The sequence below is a fragment of the Diorhabda sublineata genome, chromosome 8, assembly GCF_026230105.1.
Source record: "Diorhabda sublineata isolate icDioSubl1.1 chromosome 8, icDioSubl1.1, whole genome shotgun sequence".
Lineage (NCBI taxonomy): Eukaryota > Metazoa > Arthropoda > Insecta > Coleoptera > Chrysomelidae > Diorhabda > Diorhabda sublineata.
In genome coordinates, this window is record NC_079481.1 from 31,186,852 (window position 1) to 31,210,096 (window position 23,245).

The 23,245-nt window shown below is 31.6% G+C and overlaps 2 protein-coding genes across 9 annotated transcripts; one reads left to right on the forward strand and one right to left on the reverse strand.

The window, feature by feature from the left end:
• The first annotated feature begins 21 nt into the window (after nucleotides 1–21).
• LOC130447264 (uncharacterized) lies at nucleotides 22–2,286 on the forward strand. Its single transcript, XM_056783982.1, has 3 exons — nucleotides 22–673; nucleotides 813–1,050; nucleotides 1,949–2,286. The coding sequence occupies exons 1-3, from the start codon at nucleotides 183–185 to the stop codon at nucleotides 2,192–2,194; spliced, it is 975 nt and encodes a 324-aa protein (XP_056639960.1). The 5' UTR covers nucleotides 22–182; the 3' UTR covers nucleotides 2,195–2,286.
• A 204-nt stretch (nucleotides 2,287–2,490) lies between these two features.
• LOC130447262 (protein mesh) lies at nucleotides 2,491–22,936 on the reverse strand. Of its 8 annotated transcripts, XR_008910228.1 has the most exons (16): nucleotides 20,471–22,936; nucleotides 16,374–16,493; nucleotides 13,993–14,218; nucleotides 13,795–13,919; nucleotides 12,451–12,707; nucleotides 12,085–12,391; nucleotides 11,766–12,026; nucleotides 11,386–11,702; nucleotides 10,964–11,289; nucleotides 10,296–10,903; nucleotides 8,960–9,096; nucleotides 8,093–8,280; nucleotides 7,612–8,039; nucleotides 4,888–5,059; nucleotides 3,503–4,065; nucleotides 2,491–3,447 (listed from the first exon to the last, which is right to left on the reverse strand). XR_008910228.1 is itself a non-coding variant. In XM_056783977.1 (15 exons), the coding sequence occupies exons 1-15, from the start codon at nucleotides 20,706–20,708 to the stop codon at nucleotides 3,951–3,953; spliced, it is 3,825 nt and encodes a 1,274-aa protein (XP_056639955.1). In that variant the 5' UTR covers nucleotides 20,709–22,936; the 3' UTR covers nucleotides 2,491–3,950. The 8 variants fall into 8 exon arrangements, 6 of the variants coding, with proteins under 6 accessions (XP_056639955.1, XP_056639958.1, XP_056639953.1 ...); XR_008910229.1 differs by lacking the exon at nucleotides 16,374–16,493; XM_056783977.1 differs by having other exon boundaries at nucleotides 2,491–4,065.
• Between the last annotated feature and the right edge of the window lie 309 nt (nucleotides 22,937–23,245).

Genomic DNA, 23,245 nt, shown 5'->3' on the forward strand with positions numbered 1-23,245 from the left:
ATTATGACATCCAGAAACTGCATAAAACAGAAGATGAATAATTCGAAACCAACATAATTCATGTGTTTTGAGATTTGGTTTATAAAGGGGACAATAATATTTTTATTTACCAAAAAAATATTGTAAACGCGTCCAAAATTTCAACATTAAAATTGTCTTGATTTAATTTTTCATTCTAATTAATGGGATTAATCGATGATGAGCTATCAGAAGTCAGAAAACTTTGTGAACATGTCGTCCCAGGTACGAAACTCGTGTCTTGTGTGCGGACAATGGTTCGGGCAGAAATAAAAAGAACAGACTATAAAAAACTTGTTGTGTGTATTCAATTTAGAGAGGACTACCCGAAAACATTGTTGCTTTTAGAGCTAAAGAGCAAAACGTTGTCCGAAAAGTTACTACTAAAACTTACCGATGTTTGCGAACAAGAAATAAAAAAGTATTTGGGGAAGCCCCAGGTGCTTAATACCATAAAATTTTTACGTAATTTCCTTGACGAAAATCCTCTCTCTTGTTGTTACGATGAAATAAGTAATATCCGGAAGTTATTCCAAGCCGACGAACTAAAATTAAAACAAAAAAGCTCAACTGTTGTTTTTAACCTCAAAAACGGAGAGTATTATTTAACTTGCAGAATTTTTGTTCCAGATAATTATTATTTATCAGCTGTAGAGTAAGTTTACTAAAACTCTATTATAGTATATTAAAAACTGATAAACGTTTGCTTTCAGTACTAATGAAATAATGATAAAATTACAAATATTTAGTTTATTTTGTATGTTAGGGATTTTGATGATTACAATTAATTTTAGATTACAGCAAGTTAATACAAACTTCTCTCCAGCTTTGCAACGTTATATAATTTCTCAAGCTCAGGAAATTGCTAGAAAGTGTGTAGAGCCTCCTTTAAAGAAAAAACCTCGAGAACCAGAATTTAAACCTGTTCCATCTCTTCAAAAGTGTGTAGAATTTTTGGTTGATTGCATAAAAAGACTTCCAGGGGAACGTTGCCAATTTTGTAACAAAATTTGTTTTCCTTCTGATCCAAAGGTTTGTATAAATCAAACTTATAAAAGTTTATACACATTTTGATAAAAAATTGTTTATAAATAAACTTGAAAAACTACATTTTTATACAAAAAACAACGTAAGCTGTTCTAGAACTATAAAAACTTGAGAAATTGTATGCAACATGTAATAAGCAATGATAAATTTATTTTTTTTTAAACACCAATATTTAATTATGGCTAGCACTTTGTGTGCCTTTATATCACTTTATTGGGGTTGATTACTCCCCTTGTTCTTTTTTGTTGCTTCTGGTTTTGTTTGTCAGCTTTTTTCATTCTTTTCTGTTTTTTTTCTGAAAAATTTGAGGCCATATGTACATAACCCAATCATCTAGAACTTTGTACTTTTGAGTTTCCTTATGTATCTCTTCTTCTAGAGTTTAAACTCCTGAAAATATCTATCATTTGCTTTTTTTATCCTAATTTTGGAATTTTTGCTAAGGATCTAACTACTCTACCCCTTTTCAGCATTATTTTGTGTCAATGTCGTGGATTGGATGTTGGTACTCTAGAATATTCTTTAACTGTATTGTGGTACAGTAGTCACTTCTGATTTACTTATTTTGACGTTCGAGTTTTTGGAGAAATTTATTTGTTATCAACCTCCCAATGCATTCGAAGGATTCAATAAAACTCCACTTCAGTTCCTAAGTCGTCCTTTATCTATCTAAATTCTAAAATTGTTTTTTATTATAGTGCTCAATAAAATTCCAGTTCTCTTTATTAGTTTATCTCTTATTTCAAATAAATATCGTATTATAACTTCGTATTTTCTGTTTACTTGCGGAACAGATTCCTGTTTGGTTATATTTTGAAGAATAAAATTCCTTTCTGCAGTTGTTGTAACCCCGTGGTTCTATTGATAATAATTCACTTTTCAGTTACTTGAAAATGATGAAAATTCACCCAAACATATTGAGAGAATATACTGCGGGCATTTGTTTCATCAAGAGTGCTTTTTCAATTACATGAAACAACCTCCGTTTGGTAACAAACATTGTGGAATATGCGGTAAAAAAATTTACCACTTCAAATGGTCCCTGTCAGATAAATTGGCCGAAGAGAGATGGGCACATGAACAAGCTAGAGAAAGGGAACTGCAAGAGGTAGTGGACTTTTTCGAGTAAACGAATTTTTCATTAGCAATAGGAAAAAGAAAAATATATATATTACCACTTTTATATTGACTATTTTAATTTATTTACACGTTTTTAATGGGGTTGTAACTATTTTATTGTCCCTTACAGTGTCGTCACCATAAACATCTGAATTTTCAAAATTTTTGGATTTTTTTCATGCTATTTCTATTTTTTTTTCACTCTGCTATCCACAATATTTAAATATTAATAATTGGTTCTTAAGAAACATGAAAATATTCACTGTCTGTGTTTAGGGTCTGTCATAATTGAGGAAGATAAATAAATAACGCTGTTACTTATTCATAACTTTATTAGACTATCAATACAACATTTAAACATAAAATAAATGAAAAATATACAAATAAAAAAAGTATCGAAAAAATCATTACACAATCAGACATTTAATTCAATTTGTAATAACACTACCAACTGTTATGAACCAAATGGTAAAAAATACAACTTGAGATAGTTCATGCCGTTTGGAACATAATTTCGATTGTTATCAACTGAATTTCAAGTTTTAACCATTTTGGAACACAATATTATCAAACATAATGAATCGATACGTAAAAACAAATTTTTGGCATTTAATGCAATTTAGAACATAACACTATCCGCTGAAATGAACCAATTGGCAAAAAGAAACTTTTGGGTTTGGAACATGACACAGTTGACTGTAGTGAACCAAATGGTAAAAAATCTAACTTAAGACAGTTGTTTCCGTTTGGAACATAATTCATGATCCAGACTTTCCGCAAAGATGGAAAGGAGCAGGGAAGTTGAAAATCAGTCAAAATGGTTATTAGGCAATCTAGTGTTAAATATAACAATACAAATGAAATTTAGATTAAGAAACATGTTTGAACAGCATTATACGAAAAATATTTCAATTGACAACCTCCAGAGTTTCGCCCAACTTGGAAAACAAAAATAGAGATTCTACAGGAATGTAATAAAAATATAAATCCAAGACTCTGAGATGAGAGCGAAATTGAAATATGATTTACAGGTCCACAATTACTGCCAGGAATGTCTCAAAATCAGTAAAGATACAGAAAATTTAGAATAAAATGCTTCTTGGTACATAAAAGATATTATTAGTGTGATATTATACAGTATGTGAATGAGATTAGGAAATCAGTGTATTTAGCCCATTAAAATATATTTTTTTCTCAGGAAACTGTTTAAATATTCAATTTAAACAAAATAAGTGAAGATAAAATCAAACAACCAATGAAAAGCTGTCTTTGTATCAACCAATTGAACCTCTAAAGATGAAATTCTAGTAAAATACACATTTCCAATTTTTTCATCTTAATTACCTTATTATATACAAATTGAAATAAAAAAATAGATTCCAGGTAGGTTACTGTCATAAATTAGCTAAATTTATTTCAATCTTGTTCTCCCTCACTTGGTAATGAACATTTTTTTAAAGCAATGTTAAGGTAAGTAAACTAATTTCTACAGTAGAAACATTCAAATCTTTTGAATATGAAGAAATTGAGAAACATATTTAATTAAAGGTAAATATGAATAAAAAATCTACGATTTAAGGCAATTCTAAGTCACTATAAGTATAAACAAACATACATTCACTACGTGTAAAATAAACTTCCGTCTTGATCCAACACACTAAAACCACAAAGTATTACAAAAATTTAAACATAAACAATTTGGGATTCGAATTCAGGCAATTATTTTTCCAAGAACTGCCTCTACGTGAAAAAAATTCACAAGATATTTAATATACGGTTGTTTCCTTTACTCCCGAACTTGTAATGTTGCTGTTATTATCCTCATCTTCAGAATTATATTCTGCTTCTGTCAGTTTTCTTGTAGCTGCTTCTTGAGCTTTCCTATAATAATATACTTAATTTATTAGTAATTATGAAATAATTTTACCCCAACTTGCTCCAAAAAGCATCGTTATGTCATTCATAAGGGTACGTTCCATGGTTTATGAAATTCCACTTCCACAAAATTCAGAATGCGTTGAAAGTGGAAGTTATAAATAGAACGCACATCTTGTGTTATGTCAAGTCACGTGACTTAAAATGTTACAGATTGTCATGTCAAAGCTTCTGTTTTATTTGTACAGAGAGGATTGATTGTTTTAAGGTTTTTTCTTTCGAAACGAATATTTTATTTTGTGCAAATTCAAAACATGCAAATGTACATCTTTATGGGACAAACAAATCTAATCCAAGGTACCAATACGTCATTTTGTTTTAGGGAACAAATATTGCGTTATTTATATATATATTTATATATAAGCAATTTCTTATAAACAAATAAAATAAAGTTTTTGTTTGTCCACCACGACAATATGGCTGACGTCTCAAATCACGTTACTCGAAATAAATGAATTACTGTTTGTGTTACGAAACTGCGAAATCAGAACTGGGTGAAAAAAAAACATATAAAACAGTAGATATTCTGTGTTGTAAATTCAAATGAACCGCGCAAATAGATTAGTTCTGTCATGTAACATCGAAAATCCGCCATGTTGTTTTCATTGAATAACATCTAAGTTTGCATTCAGGGTACGTTCCGTGTTGTATAGGTGAAATAGAAGCGGTGGAACAAAGTGTTAAAATCGTTGTCATTAGAATGAGCGAAGCTTGAATCGCTACACTGAGAAAAATAAAGATATAGTAAAGTTTGTCATTTCTACTTACCTCTGTTGTTCTAAATAACTCTTCTCTTGTAGTTGTTCTTCTTCTCGCTGTTTCTGCTTTTTACGTAGAAATAGATATGCCATGTAAACGAATAATAAAAGTATAGGTATAAAAATTGCCAAAGTTATACCTGAAGTTATACCAGCTTGACGTTGTGAATATTCTTGTTGACCTATTGTAAAGTTTTTCCAAAATAATCATACATATATACATGAAATTGCTTAGATCTTTTTTATTACCAAAAAAAAATGTATTTTATTCAATTCTGTATCAAAAATGTTAGTATCTTTAAAATTAAACTCATCTTATGATGTTATATTGTGTTAATACCATTTCTATTTTTATATTAATGGCTCCTTACTCTAAATTGAATATGTTGTGATGTTTGTCTTATTTAAACAACACCATAAGTAATGTCTCTGTAGACATTGCACAAAGATAGTTGTTTTATTGATTCTTTTTTCAACATTTTCTTTATCAAGATTTGAATTGAATTTTAATTAAAAATTACTGTTTTTTTTACCATTATTGATGCATTCCACTAAGCGTTCTGAAATACTGTTTTTGGCGACTACGATCGTTGTGGTCGCGGCGAGAACGTCATGACTAACGTTTACGACGACCATGAGAATCTATCTCATTATTTGATATTGTACTATCGCCGCAGAAGATATTTTGATTTTAGTTTAATGCAAATCAGTTGAGCATTCCACTAAAAAATTCAATAACTCTTTTTTTTGTTTTTCCAATTATGGATTAAATGAAACGGGAAAGATCGTGGTTGTGATTGTCGTGAATGCTTTGTAGAACACACCCATTACGGGCTATGTCAACACTGTCAAGTTAATGTCAAAATCAGCTGATGTCCATTATTCACAAGATAACCTCTGAAAACTATGCTTTATACGCGGTAATACGTTAAAAACTTAAAACGTGTCTTAAAAAGTTATTTTAAAAATAAACCAAACTGAAATTTTTGAGTTAAAATTCTGAAATATCCTATTAGTGATTTTAGGTAGTCTATTTGATTCTTTTTAATAGCCGTCGCACCTTTCTTAGAGCTAGAACGGAGGATATTTACTGGAAAAGGAAATATATAGGAATAAGTTAAAAAATGATAGAAATCCGCCACACTCCAGGGATACTTCCTCGCAATTTTCATACCATTTTCCACGTAGCTCAGAGCATCCCTGGCATGTGAAATCCTTCTCCATTTTTTTTTTCAATCAAGTAAGTCTCCAATATCTCTCATCTTTTTTATTAACTGTTCAATACACTATTCAATAAAATATACAAATATATTTAAAGACGGAATTTTATATCCAAATGCACTGTTACGTCCTTGTAGCTCCAAACATTTTTTCTGTGATTTTATTTGTCATAATTTTTCACAAAAACTGTATAAAATATATTTTTTAATGTATATAACGTTTAGATATTAAATGTCGATGTATAGAGGTCAAAGATCTCAAAGTAGAGCACTTACATTATTAGTAGTAACCTTATAATTTGAAAAAACACGATTTCTTTTATTTACTCAATAAACTTTTCGATTTATTCCCCACTACATAACAAAGTATCAGTTTTTCCCAATTTCTATTCGTCAGAAGTAACTTTATTTAAATTGATATGAATTCTTGACTCTCCACACACTGAACACCTCTTCTTATTTTATACATCTGTAACAATACTGCTCTGACTAGCACTGAATCTGTCTTTTGGTACTTTGATCGGTTGGGCGTAATCAAGATCCGAATAAGTCAAATTCTTATTGCTGTTTCCTTTCACAACATCAGGTCTGTTAAACGGCGTTGTATATTGTATACTAGACGTAGGACTAGTTGGACTTCCCGTAGCAGTTCTAGAACTTCTATCAACGTCTTCGTAAGTGGGATCGTTCGGATCTAAAGGTTTTTCTTCAAATTCCGAATTAGGTCTGTTGGTTAAAGGTTCGTGCGTTCTATACGACTTATCGTAGCTTCTCCTTTTTTTACTTAGCGTATCTGAATCGCTAGGGCTAGATACGGGGCTTTGAGGATACTTTTCGTCGTCGTCATCGTCTTCTCGATAAGGATCCAAACCTCTATTGAATTGTTGGAGAGTTTGAGGTTTTTGTACGTTTTGATATTGCCAGGAATTTGCGTCTTTGTTCGTTAATCTTTGGTAGACTCTGTAAGCTCCGTAGACTATTAAAAGGACTAATGGTATGAGTATTGCGAGGACTATGCCTGAAGTGATGGCTGCTTGACGTGAGGAATACTCTTCTTCACCTGCAGGTAATAAAATCATGCGTATAAATAAACTGATGATGAATTTACAAATGAATGAAATGGAAAAGAATAAAAAAAATCATAATGTCTATAATAGCACAAATAACTAATCATTAAAGACACAAAAATTCTGAAGGTGTGCAAAAATTTCGCAGGGATGTGGATGTATACAGCAATCGTGAGACCAATAATCACATATGGGGCACTAAAACTAATCTGGATACCACAAGGAATAATATTTCGAAGGTACAAACATTGGCTTGAATATGTGCAACCGAAGCCATGAAATAATGCCCAACAGCTGATTTAGAAGTGATTCTAAATCTCCACATAATCTTGGAAAGTGTTAATTAGAATGTTCAGAGACTTGGGACATGCCTCAGGATGATGCATCGAAAAAGTTTAGCTTTATATTAAGCTGTAGAAGTAAGTGCACATAAATTTCGATACTTACGTAAGCAGTAGGTGTAACCATATTCTGGAATGTTCCAAGTACCATCAGCTCGACATTCTCTTCTAGGATCTCCGACTAATACGAAATCTTGTATACATTCGTAAGTCACTTTAGTACCGGGTACAAACAAGAAGGTACTTTTTCTACCAAATCTTGGAGTTTCTAGAACGCCACATGATGTAACTTTGGTTCTTGCCGTTTCTTTATATTTGTATATAGTCGATTTATAATTTTGCGTATAATGGGCTTGGTCGCGGTTTAACGTCATGGCGTAATCGTAGTAACATTCGTACATCTTCGTTGGGCACAATTCGTACGTTCGATTCCTTTCGACGGAATAATTCGACGGTAATATGTCTTCGGGTAACATCAAAAATTGCGGTTTGAAGTATTTGTCGTTGTAATCAGAAGCAGTTTTTCCAAATTCTCTGTAATATTTCATTATTTTAATCATGGGGAATTATCAGAAAAAACTAGTTACCTATGGAATAATGATCTGCCTTTTACTGGGTCTAGTACATCGTCCAACATCCATTTAATTCCAAAATCGTTGTACACCCTTTCCATGTCATTGATGTTACTAACTATAGCTGCTTTCGAACCATCTGGGAGTGTGAAATCGTCTTCTTTATCGAAACTCCAATTTCCGAATAAACCGATTGTTTTATTCTTCAAAATAAAATTTAAAAGTAAATTAATACTATTTACAAACCCCGTATAATATCTCGTTAATTTTCATAATTATCTTTTATGAAAATTAATATTAACAAAAGTGGCAACAACGCGTTTAATATATTTTAATTTGTAAAATTGAACCTCAAATACCAACAGTTTGACAACTGCTATCACCGATATCCAAAGTGTAAGTGAAATCAATACTCGTATGTCAGGGGATATTACATTCTTCACGTTGGCAGCCCTGTGGTATTGGTTAGGATTTATCGTATGTATGAATTCATTGTTTTTGTGTTTGTTGTTTACATTTTATAAGATGCGTAATATAAAGTGAATTATTTGCATAATTATTTTAATATCGAACTTCGTATGTGTGGTTTTAGTAGGTGCAATTTTATGTATAAGGTTTGTTATGGAAAAAAATCATATTATTAAAAAAATGAGAGAAAATGAATTTAAAAGTAAGGTTAGAAATTATAATGTAAATAATAAATTCATATAAACTTATTAATTGAAATAGGAACATTTTATACATTACAATATCTATTGAAATACAGGGTTGTTCTCTTATAGTGCCAAATATACGAGGTTTTATAATTATTTTTTTCATTTGAAGTTATGTAAATTTAAAAATAAATGTGTATTCATATAAACTTGTTTATAATCAACTTACAATGAACGTCCATGGCAAAAATACTCTAGCACTCATGTATCCTTGGTTATCCACAACTTCAACACCGGCACCATTATCAAACATGATCAAAACTTCAGATTGATTCAAAATATAAGTTGGAGTGTATATTGTGACTCCTGAAAATAAAAAAAAAAAACAGTTACAAATTAAAATAAACGTTACTACCATTTATTCTTTGTTTTATTGTCCATCAGTATTCCTTGATATATATCAAGCTTTTGACAAGGTGTGGTATGGAAGCCTTCGTTTCAAGATGGAGCATTACCTTACACAACCAAAATCAACGAAGATCAATACTGGGGTACAACAAAACATTAGTCTGGGGGCATTATTTTATTTAGTACGGTAGAAAATACTATGAAAAGAACAATTGGGGTTGATACAGTTATTTTATCCAGTCACGAAGATCCAGCAACTTGGAAGATTGGACGAGACTCAAAAATCATGTTTACTTGTGTTAAATTTATGTCATTGATAATAAAACATTAATTCTTTGAGTGAACATACATGAGAAATCATGGATGGAGCATTACCTTCCATCTTACTTCAAATTATTCAAGTCTAAACAAGCAGACAATTCAGAACCAGAACCAATGGAAAAATCTGGGGTACAAGGCAGTGTTCTGGGGCCATTATTTTATTTAGTACTGCAGAAAATAAAAAACATTTTCGTTTGATACAGTTATTTTATCCATTTACGAAGACCCAGCACTTCTTGGAAGATTGGACGAGGCTGAAAAATCGTGATACGGTAACTTGGAAATAAAAAAAATTGGAAGAAGTTAGCAAGGGAATTTAATGATGAGAATATCATAAACTATAATTAAATAAAAAGTGCAAATCTTAAATCATTCTACCAAAAGTTTTTATAATATTCTCAAAATGTAAACAATTTAATAAAGTTAATTTGTAAAATTAGAATGTAATCCGTTATCTTGATTTAGGTTTCAAACAGTTATATAAGAAAATCTAAATTGACTATGGACGACAAGGCTTTTAATTCAAAAGTCTACGATAAAATCCATGGCATAGAACTTTGGGGTTATGCTAGTAAATAAAAAATAAATAATCCTGGTAAATAATACATCACAGGAAAGCTCGAAAAGCATAGAAGAACATGAACAATTAATACAATCACAAAGAGAAAGATTATAGATCTTAAATGAAGTATAGAGACCCTTTTCACTGGAAGAGCCCTTATTATACCATAGAAGAACTTGGAGATGTTAGTTCTACACCAAACAATTTCCTTATGGACTAAACTAAATAAAATTATTCAACTAGGAAACTTTTTATCTCAATATCTAATTCTTACCTTGAAAATGTTGAAATTTCAAAGATGGTCTATCAAAATATAATCTCCTATTATCAGCTATAACGTCTAGTCTATACCTCCACCTAGCATCCAGCGGTCTCCTTCTAACTTCAACAGATATGGTATTATTACCTTTAGCTACAATGGACGTTAGTTGAGTGGCTTTGACTTCTCCTAAACGATTAGGATCCATTTGTTCGAACCTTCCTTGGACCTCGAAGTTATCAGATTTCTTAACCGATTTAACGAGAGCGAATTCTCCTTTACCGTTAAAAGTATATTCAACATCATCAAAAGTAACGATGTGCGGGTCACCGTAAACACCAGCAATTCCCGGCGCTTGGTAAGCTACGCAATCTTGAGAAGGTCTTCTTTCGAATCTCAAAGTTTCACAACCTACTGCTTGTTCTTCTTGCCAAATGCAGCACAGGTACTTCGGCACTATATCGTTGAACCACTGTGATAGAGTTGGTACTTTCGTAGCTTCATTGTAAGGGAGGTTACCGAGGTTGTGGCATCGTCTCGGGCTGGAACCCCATTGTTGATCGTAGGATAACATCAAGTAGCCGTTTTTGTCGTAACAGCATTGTTGTTCGGAACCTTCTAGACTGTAATACAAAAAAATTATTTATCAACAAAAGGAAAAATTTCGTTTTTATTTTACTTACGTCGGTGATCCGGTTCTGACGCAATGAAGGGCTTGATTATTATAATAACAAATCGGATTTGAATCTTTATCGCAATCGTAATCCGGTAAAAATCTCCCTTTATCTGCTAATGCTTGTTCCACCGTGCAGGGACATTGAGCTAGTTCGTGAGCGAAATTTTTTAGGTATCTATCGGTTCTTATCCAATCGTCGCAGAGATATTTCGGCCAGTTTTTACCATACAAGGTTTCCCATTGGAACTGGAAGTACCAGCCTAGAGGTATCGGTCTACTCCATATTACAGGCACTATTTCTACCGATGCTTGTTCAGTAGTGTAAGTATTAACCTAAAAATGTCAAATGTCAAAATTAGGCGCGTTTGTTTATATGCAACAAAAACCGTTCGTGCACCAAGTACTCGAACCGAATACTAATAAACTTACTGATATCGAGTCTGTCAAATTTATTTGTAAAAATCCAAATTTGATATCGTTCAAATAAGGATTGATCTTATTCCTGTATTGCGAAGGAACTATAGTGAATTCACCAGTATTTTGAATGCTATCTGTGATGTCTGTGATATAAAGAAAAGTTGGTCTCATGGTCGTTTCTCTATAGCCCCATAGAGAAATTCTAACGTTCGCGTTTTCGGACGTCGTCAAATTTTGTTTTTCCCACGTAATTCTTATTTCGCTAGGCGATTTTTCGTGATACTTCATATCCTTGAAGAAAATTTTTTGAGTTGCGCTAGCAGGGGATTCTAAAAAATAGAATAAAAAAATAAATTACTATAAGATTAACGAGTTTATTTATTAGTATTTACCAACATAGTATTTTCCTTTCCATTTGAACGGTTCGGAATTTACAGCTATCTGTAAATTAACCCAACCTTCGGTGAGTAACATAGGTTGAACACAGATGGCTCTGTTTTTATCAACGACGTAACCAAATACTTCATTAGAAAGATCGAATTTGCATCTTATTCTATCGTCTCGATTAAAACAAGGACCCGTGATGTTGACAACTGTTCCCCCTAACATATTACCACTTTCTGGAGCGAATTTTAATGGTAAGTTAGCTCCATCTATAAGAAAACGATATTACTAAAAATTAGAGGTTATGTTATTTTAATAACAGCTTACCAATGTCTTTGTTGCAAGAACCAAGTAAAATATCTTCGTCTATACGAAAAATATGTCTACCATTAAAACCATTACCAAAACCTACAGCAGTCAAATCTCTGATGACGGATTCTTGACTGTAAGGTTTGTATTCGTAACTTCTAGTACCGTTTCCCGCGTTGAATCCTACGAATGCGTTGGTACCGCCTTCGCCGTTTCGCGAATCACCTCCAGCTTCGGTGGAACTTGTCCAATCTAAATTGAGATAATTAAAAATGGCGTAGGTGAAGACTTCATCGGTTGCTATTACCATTTGATACGTATTCGTCTTAAAGATACAAAATTATGTTAATAAATTGAATTATATTTCTTCGAACAGATTCTAACCTTATATTTAGCATTAGCGAAACCTCCCGCGAAGGTTATATTTTTCCACGTGGCAATTATGGCGTGTTTTGGATCGAAAGTAGTCGCCCCGATGACACCTTCTCTAATATCCCATTTGAGTCTCTCCCTTATTTCAACACCTAATCTATCGTGTCTACCTCTAAGATCTTTCTCCATTCTAAAATAGACTCCCGGAAGTCTTTGATCAATGTCTGTATCACGGATGTTACCGATTGTGCTTTTACTGAAAAAAATACCTGAAAATTGAAAGAAAACATGTCTTATTGAGTAATGTTTCTCTATAAAGAGGTTAAGACACGATACGTTATACAGAGTAAAAAATATTTAGAGTAGTCTGAGCAACGATGAACAACAAACACTCAGTCAACGTATTAAAGTCCAGGAACTGAAATAATTAAAGTAATTTTACAAAAATGACAAAGACAAATCAAAATATAGTAGATGATGTTTGTTTTTACTTTTAAACGTTCAAAATCTGAAATATTTTCAAGAATAAGGTACAAAAACAACTTTTTGGAAAACTACAAACATTCAGTCAACATATTAAAGTCCAGAGACTGAAATAGTTGAAGTAATTTTACCAAAATAAAGAAAACAAATCAAAATATAGTAGATGATGTTTGTTTTTACTTTTAAACGTTCAAAATCTGAAATATTTTCAAAAATAAGGTACAGAACTTTTTGAAAAAAAAAAACTAGAATAACAAAACACTCAGTCAACATATTAATGTCCAGGAACTGAAATAATTGAAGTAATTTTACAAAAATGACAAAGGCAAATCAAAATATAGTAGATGATGTTTGTTATTGCTTTTAAACGTTCAAAATCTGAAATATTTTCTAAATTAAGGTACAAAAACAACTTTATGGAAAACAACAAACACTCAGTCAACGAATTAAAGTCCAGGGACTGAAATAAAAGAAGTAATTTCACAAAAATAAAGAAAACAAATCCAAATATAGTAGATGACGTTTCTTTTTGCTTTTCAACGTTCAAAAAATTGAAATAATTTTACCAAAATGACTAAGACAAATTAAAATACATGATACATTGAAAAACTCACATATTTTTCGAAAATAAACAATCAAAAATGACTTTTTCGGGGAACTCCATCAATAACATGTTTTAATCCTTGATATTTTTAACACGCACACACACGCAATTTCATTATTGTAACCATGAACCATAAAAGCAAACAGAAAAAGTGCAAAATGTGCAGAACCTCATGAGTCAATGAAAGATCTCCAGGAACATACTCAGTCAGTTTTTCATGCTACCAGAACATAAAATTCATTATAGTCTTGATAGCACTGGTTACTCACCAATGAAAGATGGATCATTTCTTTTCGGCCAGTCTTTAACAGGAAATACTAAAGGATAATCATAATTTGGAGGTGGATCGCTGAACTCCAAATATCCATTAACTGATATCCTAGTGTAGTTAAATCTGAAATCGAAATAAATAATATTAATATCAATTTTTCGATCTAATTTTGAAACGTTTCATGGCTGAACTTTACCTGAATCCGAAGAAAGGAACTTGGAAATTCAGAATCTTTTGGAGTTGAATATTCGATGTTTGAATATCCTTTTGGTAATCACCGGTATTATCAGAGTTACCGCCTTTATCGTAGAATGGATACATGAAATGTTTACGAATTTCGGCCAATCTGGCTGCGGTTATGGTATAAGGAGTTCCACCTCGTTGGTCAGTATCCGGAGGCGCGATATCGGATGTCATGGGATCTTCAAGCAAAACAAATCGATATTAATTTCAGTTACATAATTTTTGATTGTCAGAAGCTCAAAGTTGCTTCAAAGGTTGGTTTCAACTATCTCAAAATACTAATAATCCTCACGATAAATGGAGATGTATCAATACAGTTTGGTTGAAAAGAAACCTCTTCGAATCAACTTTAGATAACACAGAAAGCTTTTGAAATATAATTACAGCAAATAGTAGAACCAATCACCAACAAACATGAGATTATTTGGTACAAATTTGGAAGCATCTTAATCAATAAATTTTAATTAATGTCAGTGATGAAGAAACTAATGATTGAATATCACATTTTTATTATCAACTTTGTTAGTTCCACCAGTTTGCTGGTAGCTTTTTTCAGCTTCAACAGACTCGAATCTTCTTACTTTACCTTAGGAAACATATAGAAATGGAATAATCTGGTGCAGAACTGAAAGCTCTTTATAGAAAATGCGGAATAATCCAGAGCAATGTCTTGGTGGAAAAACCACTCCATGTCCTTCCACAGTTCCTTCATATTTTCCTTCATAAAACCAGTTATGGTATACAATCCAATGTATAAAGAAAAACAAACTTTGTATTGAACTTTATTATCCTTCTTGATGAATTTGGGACTTTTTCAATGGTATTTAAAGGTATCTAATTGGTGTTAGCACTAGTTATCATCGATTATCTGTTGTCTTTATGACTTTCCCGCAGAATTTCCAGTTGTCGTCCACTAGCTTGACTGTTATTCAATCATCCATTTTGATTTCGGTCGAAATGACATCTCATAAGATCACAGAAGATTCTGGAATCGGACACCGGAGTATGATCCGTATATTTGAAGTGATTACTTGACGCATTAAAATATTTTTTCGATGCTTAATGAGGCTTCTCAAAAACTAGGTCAGTTTGACTTAAATTTTATAGTCTCTTCACTTTGTTTGTAATAATAGCGAGGTCACGTATTTAAGACACGAAATTTTTTTATCTCGATTAATGAATAATAAAATAAACATAGATAACAAAAAAAGTAGGTGTATTTGAACTATTTCGGCTTAAATTCTGTTCGTAGATACATTTAATGATAAATTACTTTTTATACAGGTCTTTTGGTTAGTGAGAAATATTAGAAAGGTCAGGGTTATCTAATAAGATCAAAATGGCTGTCAAATTTTACTCAAAAAGCGTATTAGTAGCTTTTTGCATTCAATTCAAACTCGGTTTTAACATTGCATTTAAGAATCCTGACGAATCTAATCACTATAATCAGTTATTAGAATTATTACAGTCGTCAGTCTTTAGAAAGTATGTTATAATTTGGTTTTAAGCTGTCAAAATTGTATTAGTCTCTTCTTCTTTTATTTTAGAGAAGAATTTGTTGCTGAAATCGTTTTAAAAATATTCCAATAGAACAAACATTTGTTTGTAGTAACCGCGCCCAAGTAAAATGGCGTCAAATATGAAATATATTCAACTAGAGGTGATAAATAAATATAAAAATCTAGATAAGACATAGACAAAAGTTATTGATACGATGTTTTTGTTACGCAAAACCGTTTCACAGAATTTATCGTTTATCAGTAATTTTTTTCCCTTTAAGCTTATGATTATCATTGTAAACTTGTTTATAACAATCTTGTTGCAAAAAAAAACATATATCATAAATACGCAGATATATAAACGTGTATTCGTTCTTTATTAGTCACATTCTACTGAGAGACGTTTATTTGTCGGACATTTCTTTCTTTTATCTATCATTCTAACAATAATGCATTCATCAAAACCCCAAACAACCCAAGGAACTTGTCTTTCTCTTCTTCTTTATCAGTTTTTCAAAATCTATTATCTTCTTTACTTTTTTGTACACTATTTGGTGTACCAATTAGAACTGACAGTTCAAGTTGCTCTAATAGAACGGTTCCGACAGATGGTTCTTCATCATTGAACGTTTCATGTTACGAATATACGTTCTCTATGTCAAATGTCAAACTTTATGACAGTAGATTTGATATATTTTAAAGTATTATTAGAATAATTGAAATAGGAAAGGGGCAGGAAATATTTGGGAAGGATTGCAATGAACAAATTAGTGTGCAATATGTATAAGCATTAGTAAGCGTTATAAAGCGTGTTTTTTTTTATGTAAAAACTAACCATAATCAGCGCCATAATAGCTGGTATATTTTCCTAGTTTGTTAACTGTCTGATGGGTCCACCCAGAAGAGTTAGTTTGTCTATTGTCTAAACCTACCACAGAAGGGTTTTTATCTACATCTACAAAAATTAAAAGGTACCACTAAAAAGTATTAATTCAATATCTCTATATATATCATAACAATGTACAAAAAAACATGTTTCTTAAACTCAGAAAGCCTACTTAAGAATAATTATGTTTCGTACAATCGTAGTTGAATTGTACTAATATGAAGACGAAGCCATCTGGAGTGAAGAAATTTGAAAATATGTTAATAAAAATGATGAATACACTGTAAAAGTTAAAACTAGTACAAAGAAAAATACTAATTTTAAGGTATATGATGAAATAATTCAGTTATCAATCCAAGTCTTTTCTTTTATGTCGTTTCTGGTCGTCACGAGCGATTCTTCAGACTTCTCAGCTGATAATGGTATGAATCTTCTGGATTGTCTGTTTCTTAAGCAATTGATATTCCTGGAGGAAAGGAAATTTGCATTTTGGTACCAGAGATAAACGTTTAGAGCTTGCGGAAAGTCTTCTTGTTGTCACAGCCTCTCGTGGTTCGAAAAGTATATTTTGTTGGTGATATTATAAAGGAGAAACTGATAGATTGAAAAACCCGATTTCCGCAACATTGATTGATGATTTGTGATCACTAAGAACTCAAGAAGATATGATTGAATCAAAAAAATAAGTTTAATAAGAAACAAGTATCTTATTATAGCCAACAGCTTCATGTTTTGAACATATTCAAAGATGTTAGAAATTTGGAAAAGATTTTCATAAAAAAATTGTCTTAACGTCGACCACGTACATATTTCTATCGGTATGTTCCTTATTTTTGGAAAAATATGGATTTGATACAAGTGTGAAGATTGTATCTGGTGAAATATTTTTATTATAGGATAATAAAATGCCTGGAAACTAATTGAGATTTCCAAATACGTTGATACCACCAATACTTGTTTCAAACTAGAACGAAACTTTGAAATCGTCGAATACTGTTTGTAAGTGGAAGGAGGGTTTTTTAAAAAACTATTTTTAACTATTCTTGAGCTTAGTGAGGATCTTTGCAAAAGATTTGAACACATATACTGAAACTTTCAATTGATAAACAAGAATTAAAAAATAATTTGTCCAGAATTGAAAAATATGTTATTCCAAACAATTTTATTTGAGAAAAACTTTGCCTTTTTAACTGTAAGATCAAAATGGCTGTCAACTTTTGCTCAAAAAGCGTGTTATTAGCTTGTGGTGGATATTTCCCAACGATGGGATTTTCCTTTACATCTTTCTATCTGCCATTTTCTTAATAAAATCAAAATGGCTGTCAACTTTTGTTCAAAAAGTGTGTTATCAGCTTGTGGTTGATGTTTCCCAACGATTGGATTTTCTTTTACATCTTTCTATCTGCCATTTTCTTAATAAAATCAAAATGGCTGTCAACTTTTGCTCAAAAAGCGTGTTATTAGTTTGCGGTTGATATTTCCCAACGATGGGATTTTCCTTTACATCTTTCTATCTGCCATTTTCTTAATAAAATCAAAATGGCTGTCAACTTTTGCTCAAAAAGCGTGTTATTAGTTTGCGGTTGATATTTCCCAACGATGGGATTTTCCTTTACATTTTTCTATCTGCCATTTTCTTAATAAGATCAAAATGGCTGCCAACTTTTGCTCAAAAAACGAGTTATTAGTTTGCGGTTGATGTTTCCCAACGATGGGATTTTCCTTTACATCTTTCTATCTGCCATTTTCTTAATAAGATCAAAATGGCTGCCAACTTTTGCTCAAAAAACGAGTTATTAGTTTGTGGTGGATATTTCCCAACGATTGGATTTTCCTTTACATTTTTCTATCTGCCATTTTCTTAATAAAATCAAAATGGCTGCCAACTTTTGCTCAAAAAACGAGTTATTAGCTTGTGGTGGATATTTCCCAACGATTGGATTTTCTTTTACATTTTTCTATCTGCCATTTTCTTAATAAAATCAAAATGGCTGTCAACTTTTGCTCAAAAAACGAGTTATTAGTTTGTGGTGGATATTTCCCAACGATGGGATTTTCTTTTACATTTTTCTATCTGCCATTTTCTTAATAAGATCAAAATGGCTGCCAACTTTTGCTCAAAAAACGAGTTATTAGCTTGTGGTGGATATTTCCCAACGATTGGATTTTCCTTTACATTTTTCTATCTGCCATTTTCTTAATAAAATCAAAATGGCTGCCAACTTTTGCTCAAAAAACGAGTTATTAGCTTGTGGTGGATATTTCCCAACGATTGGATTTTCCTTTACATTTTTCTATCTGCCATTTTCTTAATAAAATCAAAATGGCTGTCAACTTTTGCTCAAAAAACGAGTTATTAGTTTGTGGTGGATATTTCCCAACGATGGGATTTTCTTTTACATTTTTCTATCTGCCATTTTCTTAATAAAATCAAAATGGCTGTCAACTTTTGCTCAAAAAACGAGTTATTAGTTTGTGGTGGATATTTCCCAACGATTGGATTTTCCTTTACATTTTTCTATCTGCCATTTTCTTAATAAAATCAAAATGGCTGCCAACTTTTGCTCAAAAAACGAGTTATTAGCTTGTGGTGGATATTTCCCAACGATTGGATTTTCTTTTACATTTTTCTATCTGCCATTTTCTTAATAAGATCAAAATGGCTGCCAACTTTTGCTCAAAAAACGAGTTATTAGCTTGTGGTGGATATTTCCCAACGATTGGATTTTCCTTTACATTTTTCTATCTGCCATTTTCTTAATAAAATCAAAATGGCTGTCAACTTTTGCTCAAAAAACGAGTTATTAGTTTGTGGTGGATATTTCCCAACGATGGGATTTTCTTTTACATTTTTCTATCTGCCATTTTCTTAATAAAATCAAAATGGCTGCCACCTTTTGCTCAAAAAACGAGTTATTAGCTTGTGGTGGATATTTCCCAACGATTGGATTTTCCTTTACATTTTTCTATCTGCCATTTTCTTAATAAAATCAAAATGGCTGTCAACTTTTGCTCAAAAAACGAGTTATTAGTTTGTGGTGGATATTTCCCAACGATGGGATTTTCTTTTACATTTTTCTATCTGCCATTTTCTTAATAAAATCAAAATGGCTGCCAACTTTTGCTCAAAAAACGAGTTATTAGCTTGTGGTGGATATTTCCCAACGATTGGATTTTCTTTTACATTTTTCTATCTGCCATTTTCTTAATAAAATCAAAATGGCTGTCAACTTTTGCTCAAAAAGCGTGTTATTAGTTTGCGGTTGATATTTCCCAACGATGGGATTTTCCTTTACATTTTTCTATCTGCCATTTTCTTAATAAGATCAAAATGGCTGCCAACTTTTGCTCAAAAAACGAGTTATTAGTTTGTGGTGGATATTTCCCAACGATTGGATTTTCCTTTACATTTTTCTATCTGCCATTTTCTTAATAAAATCAAAATGGCTGCCAACTTTTGCTCAAAAAACGAGTTATTAGCTTGTGCTTTCAATTCCTTAACTTTATCCATCATAATCAACTGGATGATACCAAATACCACGCATTATGTGTCCCAAATAAGTTATTTTCCTGCTTTTGATGCACCATTAAGGACTGCATCTTTTATTTGCATAGCTATCCACAATATCTTAATCAAGTACTCGATATTACAGACCTTAAAACCAAACTTTATAGAAGGTTTGTCAGGTATCAGCATGATTCTGTTTGAATCAAAATTATATCACGTGACTTCTGGTTCTTTCCGATAAACAAAATGGCCGACATTTGTAAGGTTAATTAACGAAGAGGTTAGGTTTCTGAAGACGTTAATTTGGTTATTGAAACGTGTAATTTCGAGTGTCGATTTTAGATTTGGGATAGGAAACTTGTAATATTAAAAAAATTAATTAGATCGTAATAAACGATCGAAAAAAGTTCGTTTTTGATATTTCCCGTATATAATATTAATTTTTCGACAATACCCGTATACTTTTGTATTATTTTTCCCTTGATTATCGTTAATATTTTTGTTAGTACAATCTACGCTATTAAAAAAACATATTTACCATAAGTTGGATTTTCGACGGTACCGTCATCTGTTTCTTCTTCTTCGGCGGCTGGTTTTTCATCGTCGGACGCCCTACCCGAACCTACGAGCGGGGCTAATATCTCTACGTCGTCTATTTTCTTAAAAACGGTATTTCCAACGTCACTAACGGTGACATCCTCGGCGTTAACAACACTAACTAACAAAATTAATATAAAATATGTGCAGTAAATTAATTTATTCGCGCTTCGCCCCATTGTTCGGGCGATTTTATTCACATTAATAGCTTAGTTCGGATTCGATCGCTGGCGAATAACCTGTTTGTCAGTACTGTTCTCAAACAAGATAAAATATCTTATCTTTTAACGACACATTTAATAAAATAAGGATAAATATGCGATAATTTTATCTCAGATAAAGGTTAATTTTACCTGTGTCATATATTTCACTAGAATATTATTTTATAGTAGATAATACTCGGAATATATTTATATATTATTTGTTTTTAGTCATTCGGATACTGTGTGTATCATTACCTGATGACTACATCGTATATTTTTTTTTGTTTTAAATGTTAATGAACTTTCTCATTCATTCATTCATAAAACAGAGCTACCGCATTTAAATCCAGTGGTTGTTTACGAAAATAACAGCCAGGGAAGTTAATAAATTTCATTCGTAGTTTCATATAGTCGTGGGTATGGAGTTTGATCACCCATGGTTCCAGTAGAACACGTCAGACACCGAGAAACAGTCAAAACAGCGGACTCTGATCGACAAACAACAAAAACAACACCCATGAGGACAGCATAGACAATACACATCAGAACCCATCCTTGGTGTAGCGTTTCTTGAAGTTCCAGCTCGAAAAAGATGGAATAATTGATAAAAACAGCCGTTATATCCATCGTATTCTCCAGATTTGGCACTGTGTGCTTTTTTTTTTGTTTCAAATTGAAAAAATAATTTGCTGGGAAGATATTTGAGTTGAATGAGAAGGTCATGGCTGCCTCGGAGGTTATACGATTGGGATCAAATGACTTTTTGTCATTCAAAAGACATTTTGATATAGATAGAGCCATTAAGCAAAAAAAAAGAGAAATTAGAGTGTATTTAAAATTATTGAAGACGTTTTATTGCCAATATGTTTTATAAAAGTTTATTGTTTGAAATAAAAACGAAGCTGTATAAATTCTAATATGTTTATCAAATTTTATTATTTATAGGACTACAAAATTGTAGCAATGATTAATATATTTGAACTATGATAACTTGAAGATATGATTAACTGTCGCGTAATTTTTGTTGTGAAATTTTGTATGTTTTATTAATAATTATAAATATTTCAATTGCGGACATTTTAGGTCGAACGAATAAATATATTGACGTTTTTCTTCTTCTTTTTCTTCTAATATATGGTCAGTTATCAAAATTTTTTCAGACACACACATAGAAAAAGCATTTACATACTTCTCAGTAACCTTTAAGTGGCTACAAGGTCATCAGGTTATACTAAACAATGAGGAATAGATAACCTGGATAAAAAAAGCTATATTTTGGATCAGAACCTTCGTCTGGCATCATTAGATGTCACATCAATAACAAACTGAATGAACTAAATGTATAGCTAAGGAAAAAAAGTTTCTGGTCGATCATTGCCTCGTTAGAGACGATGAAAATGGTAGAAAAAGCGTGAGAACCTCGGGAAAAAACTTCTAATATATTCGAAAACGGGATATTATTAAGTATAGGTACTAAGAATCAGAACAGAACGCCTGTAAATTCATTTACTATCATCTTTTGTTATTTGTTATGCCATTTGATTTTGTGTTACATCCCCATATTGAAAAACTTATTTTCAAATAATTAATTTGCCTTCAAATATTGTTCTTAAATGAATTTTTCCTTGCGAAACACAATTTTGGTACTTTCAATATCATTTTTGCCTATAACTCTTTTTATAACCTATATAATCGAGTGGTTTTTTGTACTAATACAAATATAAAAAAATATTTAATTACTGTATAATATTCTAAATAAGCAAATAATATATTTTTTCCAAATTTTTCTTGTTTTAATACTAAAACTTGAAGTATACACAGCCGAAATACTCATAATCATCACGAAGAAAATTTAATTAGGTTGTAAAGGATAATTAACCGGTTAATGTGGCTTTTCATAGCGTCTAATAAGATAAGAAACAATTTGAGATCCTAAGTGCGTTAATACTTTCCATAAACATTGAATGAAATGGTTTCCTTTTCTCCAAAAATTCTATCTAACGAATTGTTAAAATCAGCTGATGCTCATTAAACAAAGCTCGCCGTGGGTTAAACAAATACTTACACTCGCAGACTAATTTAAAAAAAAAACTAATACCATGAAATAATACAAAACAACTCTCACTACTGGAAAACCAAAAAAACTAACACAGGGTCATACGATATAAATCAAATGTTTGACGTAAATCAGCTGTTTTCTTAGATTGACTGATATCATTTTGACAGCATCGTAAAAACATAAACACTTTCGCCATAAATAAAATAAAAAGTATAGAGGTTTACGTGAATCGATAACATCAAACTATTAGTTACCGATCCAAACGATAGAAGTCGTTGATTAAAATGAGTGTTAATCTGTCACTGAAAGAACTTATGAAAATATAATATAACGCTATTAGAATTGTGTAGATGTAAATAAACAAAAAAATTTGGTTGAATTTGCAGTCATTTAAGTAATAGGTTACAAGTAGGGTTAAAACTGCTAGGTTTCAAATTTTATATCTTTCTAAAGA

Excerpts from the sequence above, each read along its gene's own strand:
- LOC130447264 (XM_056783982.1), top strand. The coding sequence starts at position 183 with ATGGGATTAATCGATGATGAGCTATCAGAAGTCAGAAAACTTTGTGAA. Across the intron at positions 674-812 it reads TATTATTTATCAGCTGTAGA|ATTACAGCAAGTTAATACAA; the intron begins GTAAGTTTACTA and ends AATTAATTTTAG. Across the intron at positions 1,051-1,948 it reads GTTTTCCTTCTGATCCAAAG|TTACTTGAAAATGATGAAAA; the intron begins GTTTGTATAAAT and ends TTCACTTTTCAG.
- LOC130447262 (XM_056783974.1), bottom strand. The coding sequence starts at position 20,708 with ATGGGGCGAAGCGCGAATAAATTAATTTACTGCACATATTTTATATTA. Across the intron at positions 12,708-13,794 it reads AAATGATCCATCTTTCATTG|GTATTTTTTTCAGTAAAAGC; the intron begins GTGAGTAACCAG and ends TTCAATTTTCAG. Across the intron at positions 12,392-12,450 it reads TCGCTAATGCTAAATATAAG|ACGAATACGTATCAAATGGT; the intron begins GTTAGAATCTGT and ends TGTATCTTTAAG.